The following is a 21,798-nucleotide window of genomic DNA, read 5'->3' as shown; positions in this document are numbered from 1 at the left end:
ATTCACTCTCGGAGGTCCTGGTTAATCAAATACTGTGGTTTTGACGCATGTGCTTCAATCCAACCTTTGGTTCAATAGCAGCATGCAAAAGGCAGAAGAATGACTTAACCCGAATTCTTAGACAGGGCACCATTGGATCTCATCGTGCATTATAGTGTTTTTGTGAGCTTGGGCTGAAAACAAGATTACTTATGAAGATATGCAATTGAATGCCGTAGACAAATACACACTTCAATGTCCCAACGAAAGCTTAGCAACTTTCAAATATAACCATAAGGCTCAGCGCCAATAAATATTCACAGGTAACTTCTGCAACACTTCCAACGTTGTGAATACGCTTGCAAGCTGACGCCTCGCATAGGAAAACTTCTGATGGAAAGGTAGTTTTTATGGATGCAAGGTTATGTTGGGTAGGATGAACTATCTAAAATGTTCGATTTGCAGAGATTTCCCTAAAACAGTGTTCTAATGACGTGGACACACCACCCATGTAAATGAAAAGCTACCAATTAATTACTGGACACCCTTCCCCCTCGGATACAAGCTTCACCGGGTGGCACGCCACATGAGCTCAGTGCTCTGCGACGTGGAGTTTGTGTACCAGTTGAGTGCTCTGACGACGATCTCAGTGAAACACGACACACTATCGCTAAAATTCAAGTGGGCGGCCTGTGTACAAAGGCAATGACGCGTGTCTATAAAGCCCAGAATTGCTTGACTATCCTTATTGATGCTTGCTTATGACAAATGACTGCAATACTGCTCTCGCAGCAACCCTGGCAAATTTCGAACTATGGCAGCAAGGGAAGGTACACGGAATGGCTCAGCCCGGATAGGCTTGCAAAAATTGTTGGTCATCACAAAGCAGGTTCTTTGTTTGGATAAGGTGCGTTCTGCCGCTAAAGTGACTCGAATCGCGGGCCCATTGCATTAAAAAAACCGGTACAGATGGTTCGTTTCACTTCTTACGACCAACCTTCGGTGCAGTTATTACTATTATTTTTAATTTCTCCAGGAGAAACCATTACTGAGTACTTGAAGTCCGTCTGAAGTATTGAAGTACGCAGATTTACCTGAAGAAGTTCCAAACAATTCAAGCTATAGTTTACAAGCAACTTTTTCTTCATGATATCATGCTCGACAGCTGGTCCCCATGATCACTCGTCGGACTGTCAGCGTAAATGCTACAAGCTCAAGACAGGCGTCATTGACATTGCACGCCAAAACATGTGAACTGGAAACTCGGCATTTCACTTGTTTAAATGATGTAATATCGTGATCATAAGCCGCCATTTTATGCCCAAGCGTAGCAGTGACTCACCTTAAGTTTCGACAACATTTTCATACGAACGAGGAGACGGCAAGCGCCTACTGAGAAGGAGAGTGCATTACCAAATGCACATTTTCAGTCACCCCGTAGCATGCTCCTCACTATCCCGTCATAAATTAGTCTAACCATAGGTGTAAAAATGTGTGTAAATGCTGATCAGCTAGAGTGCGAGATGATAGATTGATTTTGTCACATCTTGCGGAATTATGTGTGAAACTGCATCTGAGCATATTCCACTTGCACGGACAAGATAATTTTGCACTACTTTTAAGCTCAGCACAGCACCGTTTTCTTTCTCTTGTCATTAAATATAAGGTTCTAATCTTTTATACTTGTAAGAACGCATCCTATTGTACAAATTCCTACTTCCCTGCATGGTTCATCTAAAAGTAAACGCCTTCCTAATTTCGTCCAGTGGTTTCACCTGTTACTCCGAGCCGAAATATCATGAACACCGTGCACGCCTTTATTGTGCTCAGCCCTTGCCAATTTTACCAAAACACTGCCTGGTAGCAACAGAACATTGTCAATATAACTTACTTCATTAGCTCTCAGCATGGAACGAACCTGCTGAAGGAGGCCATTTGTGGCCCAGCATTAAATGCACCAACCGGCTTACGACGCGTCGACTCCCATCAGTGCTAATTCCCCTAACAGCCGTCAGCGCCTCCCATCGCAGACAACTAGTATGTCGTCTTAGAGGAAACTTCAGTCGTGCAGCGTCAATTGCCTACCTCGCACAATAAACCGCGCCTATTACTGCGACCAAAGAAGAAATTAAGGCTTAGCAGCATTGTGCTTTTCGATAGGTGAACGTTTCGCATGCCGAGTTTCCGTAATTCACGCGTTCGGACTTGAAGCGCTGCGCTGCCGGCGCAATGGAAACAAGCGTGCTGTCGCTACGCCTCTGATTTATCTTACAGTACAGCATGCGTTGCAAGTAATGCGAGGTGTGCCTGTTCAAAACTTTCACGTTGACCTCTTACATAACAGTAAACTTCATGCCATCAAAAAAGTTTTATCTCTATCGAGTTTTGCGATATGCAATGACACTATTGTAAAACTTCATACTCTCGCTATCTAATAACACCACACGATTAGACGGATCGCTGTGTAGCATCTCATATGGTGTGTCAGCTTGAACTGTATTGTGAGCTTTTACGTGCGAACACCGCAATCTGATTATGAGGCACACCGTAGTACGGGGCTCCGGACATTTTGTATTTTGAGCACCTAAAGTTCATTACCCAACACGCTACTCGAGTGGCTTGGAGTTGTTTCTCACACGTTGCCTTATCAGTACATTGGGCAAGCAGTATATGAGAGGTTTGCGCATTTTTATTAGCGAAGGATTAAGAAAGAGCTTATTTGAGAAGAAAACCGTCATTTAATATGCACCCAGTCAAACAGCATATTACTTCCCATCCATGAAACTGGGACGTTATGCTTTTTCTTTTTCGTTGAGTTCACGAGTGCCAGGGTTAAGTAGTCGCCATCTACACCGGCAGCGCAACGCCAGGTCGCCAAGAACATGCCGATCCGTTTGGCTGAAGATGTCGTGAGGACGGGTCTGTGTACAACGTGTGAACACTTAATCACTTAGCTATGACGCGGCGTACAAAGTGCAAACGCGGATGACAGACACACGGCTAACGTTCTACGCGCACAAACGTTTTTGGTTCGCGTGGTGTGGGAGGGAGCTTCGCTAGGGTAACAAACGGTGTGGCTGACCGCATCCCTCCACTCTAAACACGCACGGCCGCCGAGTGCCATAAACGGAAAAGGTGGTTCCGGAGTGGCACCAGAAGAGAGAGAGTGAGTTAAGATTGTCCACGAGGGCTGCACGTCTAAAAAAAAGATAAGTTGCCCTTATGACAGCACACAGGAGAGTTGTGCCATCCGTTCTTCTCAGCTAAAAGCAAATATGGAGCAGTCCGTCATAATACATTCCATGCCTTTGGCGGTCTAAACAACTGCTTCCTTGCTGTGTTCGCCAAAACAAATAATGCGGAGATGATACAACAAAGTTTGTAGCTTCAAGCAATATATAAGATCACTGCAGCATTAAATATATTCGAGTTTATATCCGTGTTGGCGAACACATACTTGTAAAGTGTTTCACGGGTAAATATTGCATTCAAATTCAAATTAGTGCATAATGTTTACAATGCATTCCACTTGTGTGGTAGTTATGTACAAAACTGGTGCGTTTCCCCTTGATAGTTTTTTTTCTCCGGACCTGTTCTTCAGGCCATGTAAACTGCTTGTTACTTTACATAAAACGTTTTTGAATGATTCAAAATGTTTCAAGGGTCACTGGTTTCTATATTTCTGCGAATATAGTTTGGAATACTTCTAGAGAAGTTAACAAAATTGTTTGATAAGCATGCCGTGCATGGCGTTACCCATTACGTTCTTTGATATGCCTTGAAGTGCTTAACATATCGTTTGGCAATTATGCATAAAAAGACGAAAAAGTTCAATTTACTATAGTAATCATCAAAGTGGTAGCCATTTAAATACAAAATTCCATCAAAAGATATTGTGAGAAACATAAAATATTTGTTGCCTCAGATCATGTGGATATTAACTAAATGTGAGCCAGCAGTTAATATGTAAAAATTTTTTATCCACAATAGATTAACGACTAGTTGTGAAACGTTCCGTAAAGTAAGTGACGTCCCTAAAATTTATGCATTCGGTTTTAAGATACTGTTACTAGATATTGTAAACCTACCGAACGTATGGCTTGACGATGAACAGTTACAACAAGCATAATCATATGAAAAGTAGTACCATTAAAGCTTCTTCTATAGACTAAAAACTATGTTCAATTTGCTGCTGCTATTCTTTATTATGTAGCTTGATGAAATTGCAAACAACATGGGTAGAAGGTAAATATGAACAGTGCGAATGATGCAGCTTCTCGTATTGTTCCATTCTTACAGCTATTCAGAGACATTTAGCTGTGTCATTCGTTAGTGCAATGTTGCCGGCCTGTCGAGCAAGCCTCCCAACTTCAGCAACAGGTCTCACATGTTTTCAAAGAGTGCACTAAGTACTTGTGCACTCTTGTACTAAAAAATATGTCTGGTGCACTGTAGAGCACTAACAACTTTTGTCATCCGATAAGTACATTTACTGTAGTACAGAGAGAACTAAATGGCCACAGCCATATTTTGAACAATAGGATTATGTTCCAAGGTCTTCGCTAATATGTTACAAAGCTATCCCAAGTGCCTTCATCTTGATGTCACTGTTCTACCGCGACATATGACACCGCTACTAACGACTTTGCTGATAATAAATACCGACACATCAAACGATATCTTAAGGCTGGCGCGCCCAGAAGTGCACTTAAAGTGTCAAAAAAAACTATGCAATAAAAAAGTGGCTCGCTGATAAGTAAAATCTGTGTGGTTGCTAAATGTCGCTTACAATCACGGTACAAGAGGAGAGAAAAACCCTGTACATTTCAGTGGGACAACGACTCATTGTGAACAGCTTTCCTGGACAAACTGTGTAGTTCGGTACGTATAGGGGCGATCAAACTGTGCTGCGCGGGTGAAGAGCAATGAATAGCCCGGTGTGATGTGCCAAATGAGAGACGTAGGCAAGTCATGCATTGTGACAAGGCCAAGCGGTAGGTCCACTTCTGACACGGGTCGCCACAGTACATATCAAGCCTCAACCGGTGTGCTAGGGGTTAACAATTATTTACGGAGTGAGCACAAATGAGGCTCATGCAATTACAGAGTTCTGAAGCTATCTTTGGAAACGGTCTACTTTTCTCATGTTCCTAAACTAGTGTGTAAGGAACAATGATCGCTAGCCTAAGGGCTGAATTATGTCTCTGTAGAATGTTCTGACGTCAAAGTATGGTTTGAATGGGCTACGTGGGCTCTTACTAGACCGTTTATCTAGCTTATATGACGTTATAAAGTGGACCATGTAACTTGGCTGAGAAGTAGCATCAAAAACTCTTCTATTATATGAAACTCTCAAGCAGGCCTGCAATGGCGCTGCGATATGTTCGAACGATTACAAGTGTAAGGAGCAACTGCGCCGATGTTCGAAGCATAGGCATTTACCAGTACTTTAGAATAGGATCCTAGAACGAGTGATAAAGAGTTTGGGTTAATGAATTAAACGGCAAGCTCAATGTATGCCAGCGTTTCTCTAGGCTAACTGCATGATTCCAAGCCAAGGTGAGAGTGAGTAGCTGCTGTGAGCCACGAGAGAACGGGAAAGCAGTTCAGCTCGCTTACTATCAAACAAAAAGCATTCCACGTGTGCACATAACAAATGAGATACATTGGCACAGCGTGTGTTTCATGCGATGACGTGCACAATAGCGAACACTGAGCTTAGATGACCACAGAGCTTTAGAGGGATCGTGACATGGTCGTCCACTTCTCAATTTATCGTTTAACTGAGAGAATACTGGCCAATATGGCTACACACGCAATAAACTGGGCTCTGAGAGCAAAGTTCAACCGAAAATTTCAATTTCAAACCACTGCCTTGAAGCCGTTTCTGCAGACAGCCACCGCCGTTGTGACATGCTTATGTGATATCAAGAAGCGAGAAGCCACTGCTGCATCATCTGCTCCGGAACATTTCAAAACACGTATATACGCCACGCTAAGAGAGTGGTTGCCAACAAAGACGCGAATGCGTCTCTAGCTGACCGCCGGCACGCACGTGTAAGAACCAAACCGTGCGTATGCCGCGCACAGAGAGTGCGCAGAACGCACTTCATCTCATCTCTGTGGCCAGACTGCTGTGCAGCGCAAGTGTCATATAAAAGAAAATCTCAAATACACATTTTCTGATGTACTCATTGCGCTAAAATCTTGCTACTTTGTTGTGGAACACATACGCTTTAACACTGAACGCATATTTCAACTCGAACGTTTTGTCTCATTGACCCTTTAATGACCCTGCGAGGTTGGCCTCTTGTAACACCTGTTTTATTTCCCTTTTTTTTCGGTAAGAAAATGTGCACTTCGTAAACGAACACATGCGGTTAAATGAAGTCACTGTTTAAACTTATGTATTCACAACTGCACACTAAAAATACAAATAATTGCAACTCGATTATGTAGTTCTTGTCATAGTTCTACCTGCTTTTCGAAATTTTTCGTACTCCCCAATGGAATCGCTTTACTTCGACCCATTTAGGATACACTTATTCTATTATGGGTGTACAATAACGCTGTAAAGTGATGTAGAACAAGAGTCGTAGAGAAATGAGAGAAAGCGTCGCCAACTCTCCTTTTTGTTTTGTTTTTATGAAGTAACATGTTCATCGATAAGCACCTTTGACGAAAAATCGCATTGCAAGCTTACAAGTGGGCAACCTTACGAAGCACAGGTGTCATGTTTAGTAATGTTCATAAGGAATATCCGACATACCTTGACACTCTCACATGCCGTAACTGATTAAAAGATGTTGGTAGAAGCAAAACGTGCATTTATCTTTCTGGAATCGCTTTTGATATGCCAGTTCGGCATACTACAAGCTGATTGATTTTGGTCCGACTAAATTGTACAAGAATATCCCTGACCTGACGAAAAGCGCAATTTACGATGGCATACGATATGTCTGGTAGTAAGTAGATAATTTTAACTAACGCCTTCTTTTGGCTGAGTGTGGAACAGACAAATATATACAGTAAGCCTCCTTGCAGTGCAGAAACGCCTCTTACTGCATCATCAAGAAGCTGGTCAGTAGTTTGGCGTTGCTCAGACATGTTGTATATGAAAAAAAAACCACATAATATTCCTGATGACACAAAAGTGCATCTGGTGGAACTTTTTTTTAAATTTCTCTTGACTACTATCATGTAGATAAGCAGCCCTTAAAAAGCCAACTAGCGCAATCAATTTTCAGATGCACAGCACATCTTTATACGACTATAACTAGTGGTTTTTTTTTCATATACGGAATAATCGGACCAAAAAGAAGGCAGAGCTCTTGAAGGAAGACACTTAATAACTTAGCCACAACAAACAGACATGTATCTCAAAAATCAGAACCTGTAATGCAACAGCAGACGTAACTATTCAGTCAAATAGTAAAAATATGATAACCATGGGAAAAGCCCGCGTTTCCATGACACAAATTTTCACCTTTCATGGTCAACCTATGTAAAAAATACATTATCGCCAGGCTTATCTAACGAGTCAGTGCCATGAACGTTTCTAAATTAAAACAAATTAAGTGATCGACACAGCGAACGGACTGTCCCTGCAGCAGGATAGGAGCAGTGTGAAAGATTTCAGTCATATTTGAGCCCCTGGAATAAGAGATCTGCTGCCACTATTAAGTAGAGGTTGTTAAATCTCCGCCGTAGAGCCCTGGTTTCAGCAACTGAAATAACTCTATTTACAAAGCAGCAAGTGAACGACTTGTGACTTGGCGACGAAAAGAATTTACTCGATTGCCACATGCAGCGTCAAGGTAGGAGAAAGACCCGCACAAAATATTTACCACCGCCTGAAAAGCATTCGCGAAAACTTGGCAAGCGTCATAAAAAGAGGGCTGTTTGTCGGCCCACGCGGCTAAGCCAGTGCTAAAGCACGGAGCCTTTGATTCAACCGCCACTTTCTGGTCCGACAGGCCCATCGCCAAGTGCAAAGTACAATCCACGTACTTCAGATGCCACCTAAGCTTTAGGCCCAGGCACAAATGCCACCTGCGCAACTTTCGTGCTACGCACTGCTAAGAATGGCAGGCGCACCGGATAACGAGTAATTTGGCGACCAGAGGCAGCTCGAACAGACGATCGTCAACGCAGCAGCACAGGCAATAAGACTTAAGCTTGAGACAAGCTCCCTTCGCCTAACTCAAGCCTCAACGAGGGCCTTACGGCAAGCCTAACGCTAGGCCTAACGTTAGGCCTAGAAGCGCATCACACCTATGACTACACGATGATAATTTGTCCCAGTATTTCCGGATCATCCCACCACGATTCGGTCGTTCGGACGAAGTCACCCCAGTCGCATGAACGACACGCAGCCCGACGAGTCGTGAGCGGAAACATTAAAAGGCGGCGGGGTGAGGCAAGACAGGAGATGATGGCACTTGGTGCGGCGGCGAGGGCGCATGGTTTGGCGAGCGGGGGCGCCCAGCGTGTGGCGTCGCTGGAGCCCCACTCAGGACTTCCTCTTCTTCTGCTGCCTCACGAATTCCAGGGCGTCCTTGTCCCACGTCCGGCTCTCCAGTGCACCCATAATCTCGTCTGCAACGAGACAAAGCACCCACTTTAGCGACCACTGCTTTGATAGCTCTTTCCGACACGACCTATCAACCCTTCGTACCTTGCTGGTGAAGCACCGTAGTAACACGGACACGGCGATGACACACAAGAATACACGACACTCGCTATGTCTTCGCCGTGTCCGTGTCGGTGCGCTGCTTCACGGGCAAGGTATGATGATTAATCACCAACTAGCCCAACATTCCACATCACTGAACAACAACATATCCATGTTCCGATTCAGAAAAGAAACTGGTGACTAACCAACTAAATAGACCATTTACTTTGAGTAACCCATCCCGGTTCGTGTTTGCAATATCAAAACGCTATGTAATTTCTGTCTTGGGCAACGATAAGAAAAAAATTGCTGTTTTTTTTTAATTATCTACCTGACAATACGAATTTTCGTCGAACATTATTTCCATTGAGCTGCTGTAATGTAGGCATTCGTTTAGGTCGAGTGCATTATTTTTGCCATCCACCGCTCAGGACCAGCCGATACTCGTGGTAACGTAGGTAGACTGCCACTTGGACCGCATACGGAGCGCGAGAAAGAAATGACTTTCAATACAAGCGCTATATATACCATCCCGGCCATGGCCTTATTTTGGTCACAGAACGCTGAAATAGGCTCTGGCATAAGATTACTATAATCCGATTCCGTCTCCACAACAACATGAACCACCTTCTTTACCGACTACAAAACTCTTTCCAGCACCACAACAATATTTCAATTAGGTTTGCATGGCATATGTGAGCATTCGTTTCCGAAATTGAGACATTCAAGTGAGTCCTAAAACAGTGCTTTGATATTGCACACAATAAATATTGCAATATCTGTGCCTCAGCGATTGATCCCTATGCCCCGTGCTATGTAGTACTTCATTAAATTATGAAATTAAATGAAAAGATACAGGAAACCAAAAGAAAGTATTCTTTATGCACATTTAACAAGGCAGGCAAGGCACACATACACACATGTTCAGTTCTAAACAAAGTTATCTGTATATTTGGTCCAATTACAGTAGCCTTTGTTCCCTACCAACACAGTCCAAAATCAAGGTGCAGCTTGGTTTAAGAGAAATTAATATTGAAATTCCCAAGCTGCAATAATTACACCTAAGAAACACCTAATATAAGTAGTTGCAAGTCGCCTGCAAGTTGAATAAATAGCGGTTACCTTTGTATATCACAAGGTCTACTTGTAGTTATTAGGGCACATTATTAACAAATAATATTTTCCGTCGCTTATATCACGTAGTGTAAGCTTTTTCCTGCAAAACACACTTTTTCTTCAATTTTAACAAGCAGCTACCATCTCTTTTATTGCCACTTTGTCCTCTGATGTTTCCTGCTTGCTTTCTCGTAGTTTTACGCGAGGTAGTCGGTCGCTTATCGGTATAAGCATCAGTTGACGAGAATTACACCGGAAATTATCAAAACCGACGCACCCCGGCGCTAATACTCAGTTTTGTTCAGTCAGTAACAAGTTTAATGTGATAAGCAGTACCAGATAAAATAATGAGTCCTTTTGAAGCATCTCTAATGGTAACGTGTACACACGGATATGACACGAGACTATATGTCAGCTAAGCCTTTGAGTACGAACACCTCCAACACCTACAAGTGCAGTTATTTCCTTCGCACAGTAGACCGTAGGAACTCCACAGACGGGAAAATGTGCTCGATCCTGTTAAAATAGCTTTAACTGCAGTTAGAAATATATCTGCACCCGTGTAATTTTTATTACCATTTGTTATAGTTCCTTGTCGATCCTCGATGTCAATGAATAAATTTTTCTCCGTTTGTTTTCTTGTTTCTGGTATATCTTGTTCAATTGTATATGCCCACTTCTGCAATACCCCTTTTCATACGGCTCGAATATCTACAAATAAAGAAAGGAATAAAAGCTTGTTCGCTTCTTCAAGCACATTGTTAAGCCGATGTTTTGAGCCTATACAGCTCTGCGGCTCATCAATGCGAAGTTAAGGGTTCTTGCGCATATAGCTCACAGGCCACAAAAGTGCCAGACGCCACCAAGACAGTTAAGACTCACTTTTCTCCTTCGGCTGCAAGAGCGGCAAGTCAACGGGTTGAGATGGCGCGATGGGCAGTGTCTCCTCGACACCGGCTACCGCGGCGAGGGCGTAGAAGGCTTCGCCTTCGAAGTCGTTCCTCGTCATCATGTCGTGGTCCATCACCGTGAAGCTCAGGATGGCCACCGCTTGGCGGCACCGCTCCTGACCCACCGAGCTGTCATCAGGAAGGAGAGACACAGTAACTACACAACTCCTTGCATGAACAAGCAAAAGCTCGACTGAGGTCGTTGCCACACGTGCAAAATTACATCACACGGGAACCCACCTTCGCTACACGACAAGTGCGAGGCGCCATCCCATACTGAGCTACTTTAGCTAAGCGATAAATGCAAGGCGCCATCTCATGCGTAACTACTTTCGCCAAACAACAAATTCTCATCGTCCCATCAGCGTATCTTCATGTCCACTTCAAAACGACGACCTCTACCAGCGATCGCCGCTTACCCCTGTTTTGCACTAGGCGATTCCAACTGCACTTGCTGCCATCCTCGACTGCACTTGCCTTCCCTTGGCACCCATTCTGTAAACCTAATGGTCCACCCGTTATCTGCCCTACGCATTATATGGCTTGCCCAGCTCCAAACTAGAAATCCAAAGCACTAAACCATATGCACGTATCTCGAATAAACAGTTAGTGCACATATAATAAGCCAACGAAGTTACGACAGCATATTTAGCGCCAGGAAACAAGGACGGACGGAATTTTGCTGGCGCTAAATATGCTTTCAATTTACCAACACGCCCACCAAATGGCGAAGTTACGACGCAGCGATACAACAGGTATTATTGACGAACACAACATCGTCGATGCATCATGCGCTAACACCTGCAAAGTCTATACGGATGCTGCCATTCTCCCAGACGGCGGAAGGACATCATTCCTGAGTACTACGCATAATTTCATCAGCGGCCACCAGCGCTGTTAATATACGGAAGCCAGCGCTCTAGTAATGGAACTTCAAGCCATCCACGAAGCTGTGCAAGATGCGACATCTAAGCTGCCTACCATCAAGCAACTAGATGTCTTCACTGATTCTTTAGCGGCTATTCAGGAACTCAAGAAGGTTGATAAGGCGATAGAAATCTGCGAGACAATACACACTATGAATAGTAAAACAGCCACTTGCGTCAAGGTACACTGGATTCAAGGCCATTCAGCGAACCGTCACAACATTGCTGCTGACCAGCAAGCACACTGCCCTCCTAATCCTGATCTTCCGCCTATTCCCCTCCCACCTCATCCCCTTAACTCGCTCCGAGCCCGCAAAAATTTTCTCCGGCAGGACACACGCGCTCTTATCCCGCCGTGTGTCTGCTCCCTCCCCCTTCACCTTACTAGGGCGGAGGAAGTTCTGCTTAGGAGGCTTCGCGCCGGGGTGGCCCTTACACCGGCTGTTATCTCAAGGTGGAACTGGTCGCATTTACCACTGGGTGCTACGTGTCCATACTGCACCGTTCTTGTGATGGAAGCAGATACATACCACCTAATATGGGCATGTACTGGTTTAAAATCGGAACGCTCGCGTGTCCTACTGTAAGCCGGCCTCCGCTACAGTGTGACAACCAGCTATGACCGCTGGATACATGACAACAGATTCCACAAAACACTCCTTCAATTCATACACAACACAGACCTCACAGCACACATATAATACACATATACGCATCAAGAATTATGCATTAAGGGCAAGTCTTTATCGCAATAAAAAAAAAGCATACCACTAACCCATCCTTGCTACACGACAACCGCAAAGCCCCATTCCACTGCTACCTATCTCCAATAAAGAAGTGCAAAGCACAATGCCGCACGTATCTATCTTCACCACACCACAACTGCAAAGTGCCATCTTGTAGATGCCTAAGTCCCCTCTACCCCCCCCCCCAAACGACCTTTAGAAAGCACCATTTCATCTTAAACACACGACACATTATTTTTATCAGGCTACTCTAAAGTGCTTGTCGCACTGTCTGCCGAGAAGCACCTCTGCTAACTCTAGTTGCAGTGTTGCACTGAAAACACCACGGACGGGCCTAAAGATGCATTTCAGTTCACGAACACCACGAGAAAAGTAAGGATGATGGCTCACAATTCAAAGCTCTCGTCAAAGAGAGGGTAGAGGGTCTTCTTCTGCACCCGGGTCCTCTGCTGGGGGCAGTCCGGGAACAGGTGACGCGGCAGGATCTCCAGAATGACGAAAGGGTCGCTGTAACCTAGTGGTTTGAGATCGAGTTGGCAAGGTAATGTTTGCAAGAAAACACGTGGTTCGCGCAGATTGTCAAGACGGAAAACACTGCTGTGCGCCCTCGATTGTCGGACTGGTTCCGTTGGTTTATTTTCATGGGCAGGCACGCTTAGAAATCTCACAAATTCAATCACATGACTGACCGTAGACTATCACTCCTGGTGCTTGCCGACTTTCCAAAACGATTTATTGATATCCAATATATGCCTAACGTAACAATTCGTTAGACGGTCTCCTTTGTACACAGACGAAACTTAACGCGTCCTGCAACGTTCACCAATTCGTTCCTGCGTGCATCCAAGCATTCATATTACAAAGTTGGAATATTCACGCAGCGGTAGACATTGTAAGCCCTTAATTCCTTCCTGCAAATCGTTTTGACGCCATGCATGCACTACGAAAAAATGTTTACTCCCTTCGTGGTTCATCTTATCCCTGAATAGTAACCGTGAGCACCGTTAATTGCGGTTCCCTTTTGAACATTGCGCTCACTACTTTACATTCAGGAATGCTATGTAACGCTGGCAAAGTGTCGCGTCATTCGTGACTTGCACGTACCAGGCCCGCCTCCTTAAGAAAGAGAAAATACATGCAAGATAGACGACTAATACAGTTCGGAGGCAAAATAAGCCTAAGAAAGTGCAAACATTTCTCCGGATGTACCATTTCGGGCGAACACCTTTATCCATTACCATCACCAACACCAACACCGCCACCACCATACTCTCGGAAAAAGAGACTGTCCGCAACTCCTTTTATGCCGCAGTAACTCCTTGCTTTGCATTCACCTCCGTTTCGGGGGAGTTCCCGTGTTCCATGAAGCAGTAATTTTACTCCGCTAGGACACCCGTCCAATGAACATGTTTCTTTAGAACACTGGAACTTTGTAAAATAGAGTTACATATGGCACAAGCATTCTCTCCGTTCTCTGAGCTCACACGGAACAGTGTGCACTGGTGTTGAGCAGCAACATAAAGAAAACAAAAAAAAATACGTCCCACAATCCTAGCCCCTCACACCACGCCACCAGCGAGAGAAGACTTTCATTGGCCATGATATTAAGCTATGCGGCTCCTCGATTTTCCTGCGATACTACTTCCTGCTTGACGGAGTCAACGCCGCGAAATGAAGTATTCCAAGACCACAACCGCTCTCTGATACGTACGCTTGCTTCTCCCAGAACAATTCCAGCATGCAGCCCAACTAACATGCAAAACAAAACAAAAGCAAACTTACGCGCTTCACCACCTGAAAACAAAACAGAAAGAAAAAAAGGAAAGAAAAACAAAACGAAAAAGAAAGTTCGTGTTTGACTTTATTGGTGATTACTTGAAGTTATAATGCTCAGTAACCTTTACCAATCACCCCCTCCTAGCCGTTTACTTTTTAACATACTCATTTTAGGTATGTTACACATATCAACTGTGAGAAATTATTCAAAGACAAATAAAAATAATGGCAAACAATACAAACAAAACCAACTCATACCATAGACGTAAACCCTGTTAACCTATGCTCAGGGCGAAAAAAATAAGTTTTTGAATTTCAACATTTGTGTAGCTGCGAATTTGAAGCAGTTCACATTCTTAAGACAGAAACTGTGCATTCGAGAAAAACGAAATTGCCTATGAAACATTTTGAAGGTAAGACAGCTAGTGCGATGGTACGTATGACGTCGCGCTATGTATAAGCCACTCGTGGTAGCTTCAGCTATTGCCACAACCCGGCAAAATAAACATGACAACTCTCACAAGTGACAACATCTGCCAAAGATCTTACTCCACATCACATCCTCAGTTTGAGGTAAACAGCCTCTTTTCCGATAAAAGCATCCTGCCAATTGAAATGCTATAGAATACAGCCTGCATAAATGCGAGCGCGTTAGTTTCGTAACACACATGCCGCTGAGCATGTTGCCGTCTTCGTTGCACATAGTAACAGGCATAATAAAAGCCAATGCTGACAACGATAGGCAAACGTCAAGAAGGCGTCCCGCAGATATTCGCATGGTAATAATAATAATAACGCAGCTGCGTCGGCTGCCCCTAGGAACCTCTGGTAACGAACTTTCTCACCCGTATTTAATATGTTAGCCATGCGTCTCGATCTCGTGACAACTGAGAAGTGTCGCATTTCCGTAAAGGGAAAATCGTGCGAATCGCCATTGCACCTTCCGAGCTGTTCTATCACATTTCTGCGTCGATTATCACGCCTCCTCCAGTTTTTTCTATTTACCAGAGATTAATCTTTTTAGGAGGAGCTGCGATCCCAACGCGTCAAGGATCTGTAGAAAAGCTTTGTCAATTTGTGATTAAATGGAAATGCACTTCATTAAAATAGTTCTTCTTTTTTTTGTTTCCCTAGTCTACATAGCAGCAGCAGCAAATATCATCTACGCTGACTTATTATCGCCTGTAGCGTCTTAAGCATACCACCCCATTCTCATATCCCCGATGCTTCTTCCACCGGAGTTTCGAAAAATCTTTAGCCGTGCTGTATATCTATGGTGCCCGTTTTTCTTACATTTCAGTCCTCCAGTAATTCTTCTAGAATTTTTTTCTGTTGGTCGCTGAGATGACTGGGTTATCTCGCTCTCCATCTACACATGCGTGTTTGCAATTAGGACACCTTGCTCCCACATCGCAGCACTTAAGAAGCCTGATAGCCACCGCCCGTTTATATGCTAGCGCCCGTTTTACGCACCGGTTATATGCTACGTGCCTCAACCGCTTCTGATGCAGACGTTCGCGTTAGGCATCTGCAGCCCGAAATGCATCATTCATAGTGCTGTCATTCGCACGTCTTCAGCTAGCCTGCAAAGTGCCGTCTGCCTAACCGCACAGCCACACTAGGCGTATTAACCCACGCCATGCGAGTGGAACTGCATGCGCCACCTACGCGGTATGAGTAGAACTTTCGTTGACTGCAAGACTACTACGAGGTTTTGCGCCATGCTCCGAATCTTTGAGGCCGTAAACAAATTCAGCCTCTTTCTATCGTTCTTCGACAAGCGGCGCCACAACACTGTGCTCGGGCACGAGGAGGTTTCAGACCACTTCGGCTCGCATCACGGAGGAACAAAATGAACTAGGAGAGAGCGCCCGCAGCCAGCCTTAGCAAGCAAACTCTTGGTGAAGGCATCGCCTTCAGTATTTTCCTCAAAGACGCGGCCAAAAGCGAGACGTCTGAGCCCCAGCGTATTAGCCGAGAATATTCGGTTCCCGGTAGTTTTTATTTGATGTGCACTTGTTCCGTTGTTGTGCCTGCAGCACAGTTTCATAAATTTACTTGAGCGAACTGCGGCGCTAGTGCCTGCGAGGCCTAAAAGCAGGGCCGCTTCAGCCAGCGCGGGAACGATGGTTGGCACATGGATGTGCCTTATGAGGAAGCTTTAGCTCAGGCCCAACTCCGACGCGGCCTATTCAAATACATGTAAAACGCAAAAACGTTTTTATGAGATAACCCCTGGACCGATTTTGATGAAATTTGTCGCATTTGAAAGAGAAAGTTAAATTCTAGTGACTGTTGGAAGCGGAATTTCGATTTAGGGCTTGAATTTTCTTAAAACGATTTTCAAATATTTGACCGTTTGAAAAAAATAGAATCACGAAGTTTAGAAATTCATAGCTCTGCATGAAGAACTGATATCGCGGTTCTGTAAACGGCATTCATTAGATCATTCAAAGCGGACAAATTCAATATGTCATTTTACATCTTATGTGAATTTGTTACGTTGGTTACAACGGTTTTGCAAAGTTGTATTTCCCTATGATTAAATTTTTTTTATATTCATGTGTAACATATGAATTTTGTCCGCTTTAGATGTACTATTAGATGCACTTCACAGAATTGTATTATCATATTTAGTGCTTAAGTTACAGAGTTGTAAACTTGATAGTTTCGTTTTTTGAAAATTTCCGATTTTTGCCAATTTTTAATAAAAAATTTACAATCTAACTCAAAAATTCGAAACCGACAGTCACTAGATTTTAAGTTTGTCTTTTAAATGCAACAAACCTCGTCAAATTTGGTGCAGTGGTTGCCGAGAGAAACGAATTCTCCTTTTACATGTATTTAGATAGGAGCACTCGAGCTAAAGCTTCCTCTTATACCTGTGTCACACGGGCCCATTTGGAAGGCTTTCCAGTCAACGGCCTTCGATACGCCACAACTCTATCGACTCAAAGGAGTTGTCACGCTGCTACACGGCACTTTTGAAAGGCCGCTGAGTGGTTCAGGCGTTTCTCGCAAAATTGTGTGGCGCTGCGGATCTTTATTTTCGTTTTCATGTCACGAAAGGTTAAACAACATTAAAACAACTTAAAATCACTATAATTTCTTTTATGTTTTACACATCTCAAAAAATTGTTCATACATTGTTCTACATATATGTTTAGTTTTTAAGTTCTTGAGTAGCGAAACTGCGGCAACGTTTGCGTCGCTGCACGTCGCTGTTGTCGAGAGTACGTGCAGTTCGCACATATAAAGTGGCAAAAATACTTTATTGAATAATTAATAACACTCATATATAGTATTTTAGAAGCATTTTGGTTTGATTTGTTCTTTCTAACCGTGAGTACGAGCACACTGTGAACGAGAGGGCATGTTCGCGCTGTTTCCGCTTCCGTTGCTCAAAGGCCATCGAGATTTCGATAGAATTGTAAGGTTCTCCGTTGACTCGATAGACTATTGACTCGGCGGCCTTCGAAACCGCCCGTGTAGCAGCTCAAACATGACCTTTGAGTCAACTGACTATCGGTTGGAAGTCCTTCCAAACGCCCGCGTGACGCGGGTATTAATGTTGTCCACCGTCTTTAAACGGTTGCTCGACTTTTCAAAGTGATCAATTTCGAGAATGTACTGCGTTATTAACAACATTAATAAACTGATCAGGTGGCATAACTTGAACACAAAACATCTAGTACAGAAGCCCGATAATGAAACCATTAAGCCGTGGACGTATGGAGGAGCGCTACGACGGCAATGAGCAGCGATCTTGCATTCTCGCAGAGTCTTTTCTGCCTTCCCCATTTAAAAATAGGGCATAGATTCGTTTGAAATTTAGTCTAATGAAGGCAGAGAAAATGTACTAAACAAAGCCACAACAACGTCTGAAGCCGCAAGCGCGAATATCAGACAAATCCATATATTAACTGTCGTACTCATAGTGGCCGAACAATCGCAGCGCAAGAGTTGCTTCTAGTAATTGTAGGAACCGCTATGGCCTGCTATAGTAGGGAGCACTAAGCCATACTACACACACGCTATGACGTGACAATCACGTGTTCGGCCGACTCGTTTGGCTTCAGTAATGTTGCGCCGTTGCTCCCTAGTGGTTCCTTTCTTCTTCCGTGTTTCGTATGCTCGACAGTTGCAGCCCTACTCGCACGTGGAAGCCGAATAAGCCATCTCGTCGCGGTCACCGAAACCATTGCGCCCACAAAACCGCAAGACGCGCCATCAGAACCCGTCCACAAGATTTGCATTTCGGCTCGTGCGAGCTTTCTTGGACGTGCGCGCATATGGTGCAGACAGTGTGAAGAAAACTTGAACGCCGAAATTTTGAGAATTGATCACAAGTAGGTTTGTCAGCTGGCGGCAGCGAGGTTTCATGTGCGCCTGTATTTATTCTGAAGTAAACTTCAGATGGGGGGGGCTCTGCTTCAGGGGCTCTGGCAAGATAGCACTAGCGTGCTCTATTTTTTTACAAACACAATCGCCAAGAGCGTGATCTGGTTGCTCTCCTCGCGAAATGTCCTTTAAACGGTCCCGCTTAAGTTTCTGCACTCTGCTGCTGTGTTGTTTTAAATAATTTACTTGGTCACTACTGCAAACACGACCGAAGGCACAATGCAAAGCGTGATCGTGCAGATGTACCACACCCATTAACTCCTTCCACGGTTGACGATAATGTAATTGACCGCTCTCAAGGTTTCATCGCGCGCAATTGTTTAGCTTCAGGTAAATCGTCCAACTAGTTCAAACATTTGGCGCATCTATGCCCGCAACGCACGTTTTAGGCCAAGTGAATATATTTGCATGCAGCACAGTCAGCAACATTGATAATGTTTCTTACCGTCTAGGCTGACCGCCCACAGCTGTGGGTGCTATGAAAGACGACTGCGTAATGAGTTTTCGAACCATGTTAAACAATGCAACCCTGGTCAAAAATTAACTCGCAGCCGTCGACTGCGAAAGGGTTCCAAACTCGGGTGCCGCAACATTGCTTACACTTCATTATAGGTGACGTCAGCGGATGCTAAAAACATACGAACATTCCGCATTTCACTGCTTTGAAGTTTAAACATTTTATTATGCGATTGTTTCTCTCATTTGCTATCTTCGTGATTTCGCTAACTTGGCAATCGCAGCACATTGGTTTCAGATAGATGCCATTAGAACGTCTCTGAAACACTAAGTGTAAAAGAAAGCGTGGTCGCCGTTTGAACGCGTTTATGCTGTTTAATCCTCTTTCGCTGTTCTATTAAAGCGGCAAAGTTTCGCAGCTAACTTTGTGCATCCCAGAGAAAATATCTGAGTATGAAATATCGACACACCTAGGTTCGAAAGCACCCTCAGAACTCCGGGTAAAAATGTACACCATCATCACTGGTACGATCCTGAATAAACGTTGTAACTTCAACGATCGGCTACACATCTTCCTGTTAGTAAGCAGCCCTACAAAATGCACTTCTTCTGCAGCGTGACTCTTTAAAACATGGTGCAATCAGCCCAGCACATTTTTTTTTTCAAGTCGAGCGGTGATACGGATTCGTTTTCACGCTTTCACGCTACGAAATTTATAAAAACGTCTGTAAATAGTACGAAATGAAAACCCTGTCACAATGTTCATACATACGATACCACGAACGTATTAACTTGAATCTCTTCGTTAACAGTTTAAACTGAGTGAGAGATGGCATTTGTTGCTCACCGTTAGGATCCAGCGGTTGCAGATCCCGGGCGTTCATGACTGCAATTGATAGCACAGTGTGCACAGGTTACTCACGCCTTCTGCACACACTTCGCTGTCCAGTATGCAGAAACACCGATCATAGACTAATCAGTAAAGGAAGTTTCTCTGGGAGCCCTCTTCACAAAAGACGCACAAAAACAGAGAAACACTTTAGTAAGACTACTTGCAGTGAGTATACGTAACAAATAGCGTCAGTTGCTTTCTTAGCGCCCACCCACTCTACAGAGGTTCATTGCATCTTTCTACCTTGATTACAGGTTTCTTATGGGATAAGATACTCGTTAACATACTCACTGGTATTTCGGATATTAGCCACACTAGGAACATTCGTTATATGCAAAGTTTCAAATCCACATCTGTATGTTCAAATTCGTAAGCATTCTTTTAAAATTGCCTATATACGCTTTGGAGTTTCCACGCTCCTTTCGAGTCTTATGCAAGTTTCCAATTTAAGGAAACGCTAGCATTATCACTGCTTATTCGTTGTTGCTCAGTTTACAAGACTGATTAACTGCGATCCACCTGCGTTTCGTTCTGTATATGTATTCTCACTATTTCAAATGGTGTTACGTCTCCATACACCAATGTAAATGGCTTTGTAGACATAGTTAACGAACAGGTTCTTTAAAGAAGACTCACGTGCCCCATACTCTGAGGTATGGCCATACAGGTTTATAAGTTATGTGTGACGTTTCACACGATTTTCAATACAATCATATAGGTTTATGAATATTGAGCATATGAAGCGCGCAGTTTTCTTTTCTCAAACGGACACACATCTGGGGTTCAATTATGCCTATACAAGCTCTACAAGGAATCTAGAAATTTTCAGTAAAGTGCAGCTATTCGCCTATTTGTAAAGATTCTTTAAATATCACCCCGCATTTACAACGAACAAGAGGACAGAACGGAATACAGAGGCGATAAGGCGTGAATTGGCGTTTACCTGCTGACGCTCTAAAAGAAATAAAAGCAAGCGACATAATTTTAACAACCAAACTAACAGGAAGACCGACTTCGTTGACGAAAAGAAAGAGGAAAGACAAGAAAGACGTGAATAGTATGAGGCACTCTTGGAAGCAAACAAACAAACAAGAGACGAACCTGAAGTGTTGTTTGCCTCTGCTGTTAAAGGTGGCTCGTTAAACGGAACATTGCATATCACGCCGGGCTATCGTCAACAACACCAAGAAAGTCCTAAACTGCGCGGCTACGCCAAAATATAACGTTCCGTCGAATGAGCCATCTTCGGCAGTCGGAGCAACGAATACTTCCTCTTTCGCTTGCCACTCAACTTTCTTTTCTTTCCCGAAGCCGGTCTTCGCGCTTTTTTTCTCTCGTCGTTACCACGGCGTAGATCTCCTTACCGTCCACGCAGAGGCACTCAGCCGCGGCGTTGTAGCTGAGGCGTACCGTGAGCCAGCCATAAGGGGAAGCCCCCGACTGGATCTGCCGGTTCTGCTCCTCGAGCCTCTGCAGACAGTACAGCTCGATGAGGTCGGCCGTGTCCGCCTTGTGCAGTTTGAGCAGCCTGTCCAGGTCCTGGTACGGAAGGCTGTGCAGTGACTTCAGGGACAGTCCTTTGTCCTCGGCGTGGAAGAACTCCAGGAGCACGCCCAGGGACGAGAAGAGCCGCTGAAAGAATCCCAAGCGCTCCTGCGCGGTATACAGTCACGGTACATGAGTGAACGCTAAACGCTCAACGTGGTTGTGGCATCGGGGCAGGTCGCAACCGTTGGCCCGAGCGGAGTGGTGAAGCCGTGGAAAGAAACAGCCAAATGCGAGAGACCAGTGCGGATGCCACGCTTGAGCAAAATGTATCTCGATTAGCAGGCGTTGGCGCGTTAATGTGTTGGCGCCTTCTGCTACTTCTTCAGATAGAATA

The 21,798-nt window shown here is 44.2% G+C and overlaps 1 protein-coding gene across 3 annotated transcripts in view; it reads right to left on the bottom strand.

Annotated features, from left to right (window-relative positions):
• Positions 1-5,958: 5,958 nt before the first annotated feature.
• The window catches only part of LOC142590225 (BAI1-associated protein 3-like), a 517,523-nt gene continuing 501,683 nt past the window's right edge, over positions 5,959-21,798 (bottom strand). For 2 of the 3 annotated variants that reach the window (XM_075702152.1, XM_075702153.1), the window contains 6 exons: positions 21,281-21,569; positions 19,872-19,910; positions 14,174-14,185; positions 12,782-12,905; positions 10,652-10,848; positions 5,959-8,577 (listed from right to left, as the gene is read on the bottom strand). In XM_075702152.1, coding sequence (XP_075558267.1) covers positions 8,492-8,577; positions 10,652-10,848; positions 12,782-12,905; positions 14,174-14,185; positions 19,872-19,910; positions 21,281-21,569 — 747 coding nt within the window. In that variant the 3' untranslated portion in view covers positions 5,959-8,491. The remainder of the gene's footprint in view (positions 8,578-10,651; positions 10,849-12,781; positions 12,906-14,173; positions 14,186-19,871; positions 19,911-21,280; positions 21,570-21,798) is intronic. The other variant, XM_075702154.1, reaches the window with a different exon arrangement.

This window comes from Dermacentor variabilis, chromosome 8 (assembly GCF_050947875.1).
Source record: "Dermacentor variabilis isolate Ectoservices chromosome 8, ASM5094787v1, whole genome shotgun sequence".
In the NCBI taxonomy this organism is placed as follows: Eukaryota; Metazoa; Arthropoda; class Arachnida; order Ixodida; family Ixodidae; genus Dermacentor; species Dermacentor variabilis.
Note: the sequence above shows the minus strand (reverse complement) of the source record. Positions and strands in the feature narration are given on the sequence as shown.